The sequence below is a fragment of the Panthera tigris genome, chromosome A2, assembly GCF_018350195.1.
Source record: "Panthera tigris isolate Pti1 chromosome A2, P.tigris_Pti1_mat1.1, whole genome shotgun sequence".
In the NCBI taxonomy this organism is placed as follows: domain Eukaryota; kingdom Metazoa; phylum Chordata; class Mammalia; order Carnivora; family Felidae; genus Panthera; species Panthera tigris.
Genome location: NC_056661.1, coordinates 133,562,610 through 133,574,382, shown reverse-complemented (window position 1 = coordinate 133,574,382; position 11,773 = coordinate 133,562,610). Strand labels below are relative to the sequence as shown.

The 11,773-nt window shown below is 38.3% G+C and overlaps 1 protein-coding gene across 2 annotated transcripts in view; it reads right to left on the bottom strand.

The window, feature by feature from the left end:
- Positions 1 to 332: 332 nt before the first annotated feature.
- The window catches only part of CAV1 (caveolin 1), a 34,897-nt gene continuing 23,456 nt past the window's right edge, over positions 333 to 11,773 (bottom strand). For both annotated transcript variants that reach the window (XM_007089158.3, XM_015540680.2), the window contains exon 3: positions 333 to 2,551. In XM_007089158.3, coding sequence (XP_007089220.1) covers positions 2,210 to 2,551 — 342 coding nt within the window. In that variant the 3' untranslated portion in view covers positions 333 to 2,209. The remainder of the gene's footprint in view (positions 2,552 to 11,773) is intronic.

Here is an 11,773-nt window from a genome sequence, read left to right as displayed (position 1 = left end):
TCATACACCTGAAACTAATATTACATTGAGTATTAACTAACTGGAATTTAAATAAAAACTTTAAAAAAATAAAGCATTGGGTAAACTGCTAAGTAAATAATTCTTATTAATTATAACTTTTATCTGAAGTAACTCATGCATGGTGATGGCCTTAGAACAAATATTCCACCTAAATTACTTTGCAGTAATTGATAAGCAGAAGCCCATTACCTCCCACAAACATACTATAAATATATACACACACTATGTACATGATCACCACACACAGACACAGACATAGACACTGACACATACATGCCTGTTTTGGGGAAAAATAATAATGCTGACTGTTCAACTGTTAAACATTTTTATTGTGGAGGCTTGTAACCTTTATAGGACATGCAAGATAAAAAAGTGTAAAATATATCAGTAAGCATATAAAATTTCAGCAATCTTTTGGACCAGCAATTGATTTGCAAAAGGGACTAGAACAGACATGTCTTGGGATACACAGTTTACAGATTGAATCACAAAGCAATTCCCCAAGTGATTTTCCTCATATAAAGATAAAAATATCTTTACACTTAAAAAGTATGTAGTATACTACATTTTCAGTTATGTACACAGTTTAAAAGTAAAACTATGTCCATGCCAGTGTCTGTTTTAAATGCAAAACTTAAACATAGGTAACAGGTTGATAATTAAAGTGTCAGGAAAACAGAAAAGATGAAAAGTAAAATCAAGCAGAGTTCCAATGGGTGCATGAGAATAAAAATATAAGCATATAACTGAAGGTTGAAAATAATGTCCCCAAGAACAGAATCTTAATATGAGCAGGAGGAATAAAAAGCTTTTAGATGTACCAGGAAGCTTTCTTTATGACTCAGGTTTACAGGTGAAATTCCTCAGTTTGAGTTCAGAAGAATTTGAATTTATTCCAGCAAAATTACTTCAATCGTTTATTACTGCCTCCTCCCCATCTTCTTTCTGAGCAAAGTGATGCTTGGATTAGGTCCAAAGCTCCTGGCAGGGGGAGGGGCTGTGTGTCACAGCATAACAGACGGTTACAAGTGCTTTACTTTGAAGGGGTCACATTTGCAACAAGTCTGACAGTCTCACACAATGGCCTCCATTTTATGAGCCCTTCCCTGGAGGCCCGCTGATCAGCTGAAAAGGGAACACAATGTTCAGCCACTAAACCACCCCAGTGATGGATTAGTTTGGAGTCAGGAAAGCGTGATTATTCTTGAAAATAAACGAAGCTGAATAGACATGCTGACCTCATTCAGCTGATGAGAGGCAGGGAAAGTTGGCTTCCACTCCTGCCAGCCCAGAGAGGGCTCAGTCCCACTTGTCCACCTTAATTCGTTTCATGGGGTTGATATAGACCACACTCAATATGGATAAAGATGCTGCGTAATCAGATGCAGACATGAACTTCATCCAACTCTGTTTCTGAAAGTCAGAAACAAGCATGGAGAACTAGGCAATGGATTTTCTAATTTTTGGTCTTCAGGGAGACTGCTGACCTAATGAAAGTTGATTAGTTGGACCCTATTTGAAAAGGAAAATGTGAAGAACAGGAAGGCACTTAGGTCTCATTATCTATATGACAAATATTCAGGCACAGAAAGTATCACAGGTTAAAATTTCAAGAAGTGTAAGGCAGTAGTCGCAACATGTGAATGTAGATTATGTTTTCTAACTTGATAAAGATCACTTGATCCGATTGGATCCTTAAAGTGAATGGCAGCAATCTACTAACACTTCAGATTGTGGGGGAAGAGTTTGCTTAAAACCTGCCCACATACCTGTACACTCAATGGCTATAGCCTGTAATTCTTCCCTTACCATAAAATGATCAACATTTTAGAATAGGCACTTGAGGTTGTTCTTTTGTTTTTCTCCTCAGTTCTTCATATTTCTCTCAAATTACCTTTCAACAATAGGTCCATGTCTCAGCCAATAAAACAATGATCCACATGCAAATAAGAATGTAAGGCAAAAACTTTAAATGGGTTTAAAAAATTGAGACCACCAAAAAAAATAGATGAAATAGCTCAGAAGAGACAAATAATAGTTACAAAAACTGAGTGATTTCTTTGTTCTGAACCGAGAAAACTCATTCATATACTGTTGCTATACTAGCAACTTGAAACTTGAAATTGGCACCAAGAAAATTAAAAGGAAAAAAAAAGAATCAGGTATACTTTTATCCCTAAAATGTCATTTATATTTCTTTCTGCATATTGATGCGAATATTGCTGAATATTTTGCCAACAGCCTCAAAGAACGGGTCACAGAAGGTGTGGACGTAGATGGAATAGACACGGCTGATGCACTGAATCTCAATCAGGAAACTCTTAATGCACGGTACAACTGCCCAGATGTGCAGGAAAGAAAGAATGGCAAAGTAAATGCCCCAGATAAGCGCCATTGGGATGCCAAAGAGGGCAGACAGCAAGCGGTAAAACCAGTATTTTGTCACAGTGAAGGTGGTGAAGCTGGCCTTCCAGATGCCATCAAAACTGTGTGTTCCTTCTGGTTCTGCAATCACGTCTTCAAAATCAATCTAAAAGGAAGAAGTGACAGAATGTGAGCTATAATAGAGGAAAAGAAAAGCAACCACTATTGAGTATCCATAAATAGATATTAGTTTTTATTAACAGGTTCTGTATGAGATGCTCAAAGGCACCCAGAAGCATTAGCATCACTTGGAACCTGTTGGAGAAAACACAGATATTTGGTCCCCACCTAGACCTTATTGCATCTCTGGGGGTGGAATCCAGGAGAACTTTTAACATGTTCTGTAGATATTTCTTTAAAATTCCTGCCTTCGGGGCGCCTGGGTGGCTCAGTCGGTTAAGCGGCCGACTTCGGCTCAGGTCATGATCTCGCGGTCCGTGAGTTCAAGCCCCGCGTCGGGCTCTGTGCTGACAGCTCAGAGCCTGGAGCCTGTTTCAGATTCTGTGTCTCCCTCTCTCTGACCCTCCCCCGTTCATGCTCTGTCTCTCTCTGTCTCAAAAATAAATAAACGTTAAAAAAAATTAAAAAATAAAATAAAATAAAATTCTTGCCTTCAAGTAAAACCTGGCAACATGGATAAGTATACAAGGTACACAGTAAACTGTAAATGACATGACCAACACAACTACACACACAGTGTTAAGGAGCTATTGTATAGTCAAATACTGGCTCTTTGAAAACTCAGTTGATAGAATTTCTTCAAATTAGTTCACTATGAGCTATGAGTACTCAAGGGATGGTGGGGCTTGGGCAGGGCTTGGAAAATAGGGGTATGATTTGGAGAGGAAGAAGGGACCTTGGAAATGGTGTGAGCAAGACCCCAGGAATAAGGAAGGGTGATACAGTGAGTATATAGGCAGACAGACCTGTACACACAGCTAGAAAGACAGGTCGAGGCCAATCTTGATTTTATTTTACCTATAGTGGAGGGTCCATTGAAGATACTGGAGCAGGAAAAGCAGCCATTTATCAAGATGAATTTAACAGCAGTGTGCAGGCTGGAGAAAAGGGACTCAAGGCAGAGAGACTGCTATATCCCAAGTTTGAGATGGGAGGGCCCAAAATGAATAGCCAGGAAAAAGAAGAAAGAAAAGAATGAATTTCAAGGATGTTAAAGGAAGACCCCACAAGATTTGGTTACTTCAAGGTTAGGGAGAGAGAAAAGCCTAAAATGAGCCCTGAGCTTTGAGATTCTGATTTGCCTGCTAGGGGAAACCAACGTGACATTAACAGCAAGAAGAAAGTTAGAAAGGAAGACAGTTAAAAACATGGTAAGGGAAATACATATTTATTCAAAAATATGTAAAGTTTTGAGTAAAGACAGATGCAAATATCAGTGGTCCACAGCAGTGAATGCTGTGGTAGTCCCTGTTGGTGGCCACTAGGAAGTAATCAAATGAGTTTGCAGTCATATAGCACTTAATAGTAACCAAGTGCTTCTACATGCGTCTCCATATGACCTGGGGTTTCAAACCAATCTGAGAAGGTAGGTTGGTATCGCTTTACAAAAGAAGATCCGGAAGTTCAGAGGGGCGCCTGGGTGGCTCAGGTGGTTAAGCATCTGACTTCGGCTCAGGTCATGATCTCACGGCTCCTGAGTTTGAGCCCCACGTTGGTCTCTGTGCTGACAGCTCAGAGCCTGGAGCCTGCATCAGATTCTGTCTCTGCCTCTCTCTGCCTCTCCCCTGCTTGTGCTCTCTCTCTCTCTTTCTCTCTCTTTCTCTCTCACTCTTTCTCAAATATAAATAAACATAAAAAAGAAAAAAAAAAGAAGTTCAGAGACACGGAGGGGGACTTGCTAATGTGATGCACACAGCAATGGTGGGACCAGAATGCAAACTCAACACCTTTCCTAACAGCATTCTCTCCTACAGTACATGTTACCAATGAATTCCCAGGAGCTTTTCTCTTTCTGCAAGGATTTATATAAACTTAACTGAAGTATAGGATTAAAAAAAATTAACAATGGAACAGTAGGACAGAGCCAACTAAACTGCTTGGCAAAGGCAGGTATATGAAGGGATCTAATGTAGTTTGAAATCCAGACAAGTTGATCATTGCCAGCAACAACCCAGGCAAGCTCAGGATTAGGGAATGAGGACTTGGTGACTCTCTGGAGCTTCTCAGTGCCAAGAAGCCACAATTGATTCAACACAATAAAACTTCTTTTGGAAAAAGTACATGATGCTTACCAATAAAGTTTATTTTCTAGAACATTCTGTTTCTTGATCTATTGTCCAATGTCCTAATAATGTAATATGTAAAAATGGTATGTCTGCAATTATGTAAATGAAGTTAAACAGATTTATTGTTCTAATTTTTCTTTGATTTAGATCTAGACTCAGTAGTAAACATTTAGTTGTGTTAAAATTTTAAAAGGTCGTATGAAATAGGTAGCAAGTCAGATCAATCTGTGCAATTTACTTAATTGTCTACTGTCAAGTTTTGTTTTGATACTGTATTTTCCTAAAGCTGTTAAGAATAAAAGCCTGTGGGGGCTCCTGGGTGGCTCAATTGGTTAAGCGTCTGACTTCGGCTCAGGTCATGATCTCATGATCTCATGGTTCATGGGTTCAAGCCCTGCGTCAGGCTTTGTATTGACAGCTCAGAGCCTGGAGCCTGCTTTGGAATCTGTATCTTCCTCTCTCTCTGCCCCTCCCTCACTCGCACTCTGTCTCTCTCTCAAAAATAAATAAACATTAAAAAATTAAAAAGAAATAAAAGTCTGTGGTTTTTCTTCATCTAACTGCAAGATACCAAATAGTTTTGTTTTTAAAAGGTGACCTTCTTTTGTAAAAGGATTTTGTGAAGTCAAAATTAATACACAAGAGCAGACATTCTTAATATGGGGTTAAAAGATGGGCAGTGGTGGTCCATGAGTGCCCAGAAATGGGAACATACATTTTGAGTGTACAACGGGAGAGGGTACCTCACTTTTATTAAAAAATAAAAACAGTTTACTATCAAAGGAGGGCAGGAAGCACTTTACTAGAGTAGGGTATTCCTACCTCTTTACAGAGCAGACTTGAAGCATGGCTGCCTTGAGATTCTTTTCCTAGGGAAGGGAGAGTTACTAACATTTGTTGACTGGCTATTATGTCAGACACTGTTCTCAATTTAACTCACATCAACTCCTAATGTATTATTCCCATTTTACAGGAAAAATGCAAGCTTCAGAAATGTTAATAATTTGTCCATATAGATAAGAGGTAAATTTGAGGTTTGAATCTGGTCTGAAAGATACACTTTCTTCAACATATCACTTTAGAAAAAATATTTTTTGAATCTTCTCCAAGGCAATTATAGTATTTCATAATTAAAAGGCACATTAACAAAAAATATAAAATTGCTGAATTTTACAGTTCTGGTAACTGTAAGAATTCCCACAGTATGGTCTCTGAGGATGATATTAACAATGATGTTATAGGGGTGCCTGGGTGGCTCAGTCGGTTAAGCGTCCGACTTCGGCTCAGGTCATGATCTCACGGTCTGTGAGTTCGAGCCCCGCGTCAGGCTCTGTGCTGACAGCTCAGAGCCTGGAGCCTGTTTCAGATTCTGTGTCTCCCTCTCTCTCTGCCTCTCCCCTGTTCACGCTCTGTCTCTCTCTGTGTCAAAAATAAATAAACGTTAAAAAAAAATTTAAAAAAAAACAAACAATGTTATATACATCATATATACAGTTGGTCCTTAGTGAAGATCTATGGACATATGAATGTGGATAAGATTTCTTGATAATAAATTTATTTTCTAAACCTAACTATAAATTCATTTTTTTCAACAAACATATTGAAAATTCTTAACTGCCAGTGAGCATGATTTATCTGCATGTAAATTTAGAGCTGGTCTCCAGGGGTAGAGAGCAACATGACAAAAATAACATGTTATATAAGTATATTCAATTAGTTGCTGCTTTAGTCCTGAAATTTTTAAATGGCTAAAGATTACTAAAAGTATAGCCATTTAGATTCAGCTGAGAAAAAGAAAGCAAGGCAGGTAAAGGAAACACACTGGAACCAGAAATAAAGCTTAGTTTCTCTCTACTTCCATTTCTACAACAGTAATAATAATAGGTTTTTGTGAGGAGTACATGAGATAATGTACGTAAAGTCTTAGTACAGGGATAGAGCATTATAATATAGCAAATGCCCAATAAATAGTAGCATTAAAAAAATTCCTTGCTGTGGTTGGCTAAGCTTTTTAATTGACAGTTATTATTATTATTGAAGCTATCAACCACAAAGCACAAGTGATTCAAAAGAAGTAATTTCCATTTATAATGATCTTCACCACAACCCTCTGAGATGCATGCCATTTTTCACATTTTACAGATGAGGGTAGTGTGGGAGGTTAAGAAATTACTCAAGGTCACACAAATGTTAAGTGGGAAAGCTGGAACTTGTTCAACTTCCAGGGTAAGCTCTTTCTGCTTATGTGTACCTGGGATTACAAGTCCCTATACTAGTCTTATTTGCTTAATTTTGACCCAGATAGATATGCTTCTCAAAATATTCACATTTTGATTATTAAAGGAATCATTGTTGATAGTGTTTCCATTTTAAGTTAGGACATCTAGTAACTAGGATGTTTTGCATTTTTGGTACTGATTGCATTTTCTTGGCCTTGCACAGTATGTTCTCACAATCCTGGGCACCCAGCCAAGAACTCTCACTCTAATTGGCAGATAAGGAAACTGAGGCACAGAATTATTAAAATGGGCCAGACATTCTTAAAGTCCCAAGTGAATTAGTGGAAAAGCTGCAATTAGAACTTTAACTTCCCGATTCCCAGGCCTGCGTCTAGTCCTGTGCTCCACACTATATCCCTAGGAATTACATCTGTCTCACCATATCCCTTCTCCATCTACCCCGTCCGTATCTCTAGGTCTCCTGTAAGTCTCTCATTACATTCCAAGGCATTGACTTGAAAGCTATCTCCATGTAAGGTTACGAGAAATGTCCTTTAGCAACGTGAAGATGAATGCTTTTGTACATTTATCTAGGGTGACATAAGCAGGAGGGAGTATTTTTTAAAATATCTTCATTTTGACATGCATTCACAATGCATTGAGCCCCAATAAAGTTCTGCTAGATAATCAGTAATTCCATATAAAGTCGGTTCACAATCCCCATCACTCAAAGCATAATTGCTTCAGCATTTTCATAGATGTTGAGAGCTGAAGGAATCCTAAAAGAAATGGAGTCCCATTTGAGAAATTGACAGCCAAAACTGTCAGATGACTGGATCAAGGATACCTTCCCACTTAATGGCAGACACAGGATTAGAATTCAGGCTTAGGAATTCTCCAGGCTCCTCTGCTACTGCTATCACTACACATCACTAGTCAATCTAGCTGCTACATTCTGTAGCCAGCAAGACAGCAAGACAGCTAGACTTGCATCTAAACTTGAACATCATCTTGCTTTCAATAGGTCCTGCAGATCTATTGTTGAATGAATGATAGCACCTCTCTCTGACAATCTCCAATATGTTCACTGTTTACATCCATCATTGGTTAATTTATCCCTCATATCACTCTGAAGTCTCATTTCTTCAGGGACTTACTCCTCTTACATGAGAGTAGGGCTTGCCTAGAGTGGGGCTTTATCTGCTCACTTAGGTTTGGAGCAGAAGAGGAATTAGAGATTTGCTTTAAAACAAAAACCAAGAGGTGCAGGTGCCATTTATTTTCTTAAAATGAGATGCCTCAGATGAGCTTGACCTGCACCTCCAAGAACTGATTTTCTGTTATATAATCTATGGAACAAGTTGTCCTTCTGGAAAGAATCATTATGCAGACTTCAGGATCAAAGGCATAAATGTGTTTCAGTGATATTTCTGTGTCTTAATAGATGTTTTGTAAGGAATCAACAGTTTATACTACTAGATTTTTATAAATGACATTAAATTCCTTTGTGCAACATTGACTTATGATGCTATAATTTCAGAAACATAAGTCAACAAAAATCTAGCAGCAGGTGTTAAGGAAAACAATCTGTCTTGTGTTTTGATCATACTTGACTAATATAATAAATCTAAAAAGATTTCATCTTGTTAAAAGTATGTCATGGCAATATTTTTTTTTAAAAATTTATATGTACACAGTATTAATAAAATACAGAGTCATTTTTTGTCTCAAAAATCTGACATTTTATTTCTGAATAAGGATTTTTTTAAGAAAGAAACTTTAAGTACATTTAGGATTTCATAAGCAATGAAGCTTACATATTGTTTCTATGGGAAAATATCTTTTTAGACTATTAGTGGAAATTGTGATTATAAAGAACACATAAATAACAATATACAAGATGTTTACGAAAGACTTGTGTGTTGTCTGCCCAACATCCACAGAATCCTGATTTATTCAGGTACTAGCAATAATTCTTTGATCTCAGAGATAAGACATGGTTGGTTTAGACTTGCCATGGTAGTGTTAGTCTCTGTACTGAGAGATTGGTTTAAGGAAAACATGTGGCCCAGTTCTGGATAAGTGGAAGTCTGCTGTGTGGGACTTCCAGGAAAGCTTTATCTTCCTTTTGAAAAGAGACAGAGGTGCATGATGTGGCCCTTTCCCCTTTTATCCTGCTTAGAATATGATGTGTTGCCTTAATGTAGGGAAGGCATCTTGTGGTGAAGTGACGTGTATATTTTAAAGGCCAAGAGTATAGAAGATGTTGCTTTTGTCATTATCAGCCTATAAAAACAATGCCAATAGCTGTCCGTCTCTAGACTTCTTATGTGACACATATATACACTCATTTTAAGCCACAGCTATTCAGGTTTCCAGTTTTCTATAGCAGAAAACACCCCTAAGTGATACAGTAACTAATAGTCTCTTCTGCTGGTTAACATAGTAGTTGTATATCTCCACATTTAGAGACCTGAGTTCAATTTCTAACCTCAATGTATCTTTCTAACACTACTAGACTACTCCCAGAATATGTTACTAACCTATATCAAAAAATACTGGCTTTACATTAACATTTAGTTTCAGTAAAGCACAAATAGGATGATAAATTATGAAAGAGACAAATGAACATATTGTGTGATAAATAGCATCTAAGATGGATCCCAATGATTTCTCCTCCCCTACTTCCTGTGTTCATGCCTCATATAACACCCTCCACTTGAGTATGGGCTGGAATTAGTGATTTCGTTCTAAATAATAAAAACATGGCAAGAGTAATGGGGTGCACTTCCAAGATTAGGTTAAAAAAGAGTGTGGCATCTGTCTTGCTTCCTTTCTTACTCTCTTGCTTGCCTACTCTGCTAGAAGCCAGATGCCAGGTGTGAGTTGCCCTATGCAGAGGCCTATGTGGAAGGAAATGAAGGAGGATGATACCCAACAATCATTGAGCGACTGAGGCCTGTAGTCCAACAGCCTGGGAGAAATTGAATCCTGCTATCAGCCATGTGAGTGAGCTTGGAAGTGGGTCCTCTCCCAGCTGAACCTTGAGGTAACTTCAGCTCTGATAACCTGGATTGCAGCTTGTTAGAGACCCTGAGCCAGAACCACTAAACTAAGTCACACTTGGGACTCCTGATGCACTGCAAGATAATAAATGTTTGTTGTTTTAGGCTACTGAATTTTGGGGTAATGTTATGCCACCCTGGATAACTAAAACAATTCCAAAACAAACCACCTTTATTTTGATTATCATTTCTTATTTTATATTTTATTTTTCTTTTCTATTAATTCAATTCTCCATACTTACAGAAAATTACAGGGGTGCCTGAGTGGTTCAGTTAGTTAAGCGTACAACTTTGGCTCAGGTCATAATCTTGCAGTTTGTGGATTTGAGCCCCACGTCGGAGTCTGTGCTGACAACACAGAGCCTGGACCCTGCTTCAGATTGTGTCTCCTTTTCTCTGCCCCTCCCCCATTCATGCTCTGTCCCTCTCTCTCTCTCAAAAATAAATAAGCATTAAAAAAATAAAATTACATACAACGTATGTATATAAACATACTAGAATTCAGTCTTGGGGAAAAATTCAGGAATATATGAAAAGGAAAGAGCATTTTCAACTTTCTTCAGTGTATGTCAAACAGCATGTTAGAAAAGTTTTAGGCTATTTATGGTTCCATCATTCATTTACCTAAAGTGGGTTGGATTTATAACCAGATAGGCACCAAAGACTAAGAGCCAGCTTCATCTACTCCATCCAGAAAGTCCATCACCAAATCCGGAGATATCTCTATATCTATCTATCTATCTATCTATCTATCTATCTATCTATCTATCATCTATCTATCTATATTTTAAGTAGGCTTCATGCCCTGTATGGAGCCCAACATTGAGATTGAACTGACAACCATGAGATAAAGACCTGAGCTGAGATCAAGAGTCAGATGCTTAACTGACTCAGCCACCTAGGTGCCCATGGACTCTTATATTTAATACTTGTGAGTGAACTACTCAGGGATCCCCAATTCCAAGGAGTTCTTAGCAGGGGCCATGTAGCAAAGGAATCAATCAACTGGAGGAGAGTGCTTCTTTAAAAGGCGCTCAGGTCCCATTTCATTCTCAAATCAGATTCTCTGCTGTGGGGCCTGCGGAGTCTGATTTTTAACAAGCTTTCTCTTCTTTTCTCATGCAAAAGACTAAACCAGAGTTATGCCCTGCCCCTTTGGATTTAGTGATAGCTCCTTTTTGTTCATGCTACTCTTTCCCCTCCATGCCGTGAAGTCCTAGTTTGCTTTCTGCTTCTCTTTGGGAGCTCCTGCTGGATGGCACATGGAAGTCAGTGGATAATGAATGGAAATGCTCTTTGAAAGCTTTTCCTAATTTAATCCTATAAATATGTATTATTGGACAAGGATGAATGACTTATTTATTATGAAAAACACTCTAACTGGCAATAGAAATCCTGATTTATTTTCATGATGCTAAACCCAGTATAAACAAAAGTACATTTAAAAAATCAAATACGTACTTCTAAAATCTGAACGTATGTACCAAACCCAGTCACACAGAAAGTAGGTTTAGACTGATTGCAAGCTCACTTCACTGTTCTCATGTATATTTCCAACATGTTGAGCAGCCTTTGAAGTTGATGGAATACATGTGCATGAATGTGTGGGTGTAGAGAGGGTTGAGGACTAGCACAATTAAATGTTACCAGAATGTAGGAACTTTGCCCTAATGCCCATGTATTTTCTCAGGGGCAAGGGCAAATACCCATGTGTTCACTGGGCCAAACTGGCACCACTGAGGGAAAAGGCTACAGTGTTCTTGCAGCCTCAACTGAAAATAGGCAGCCTGGGTTCTGT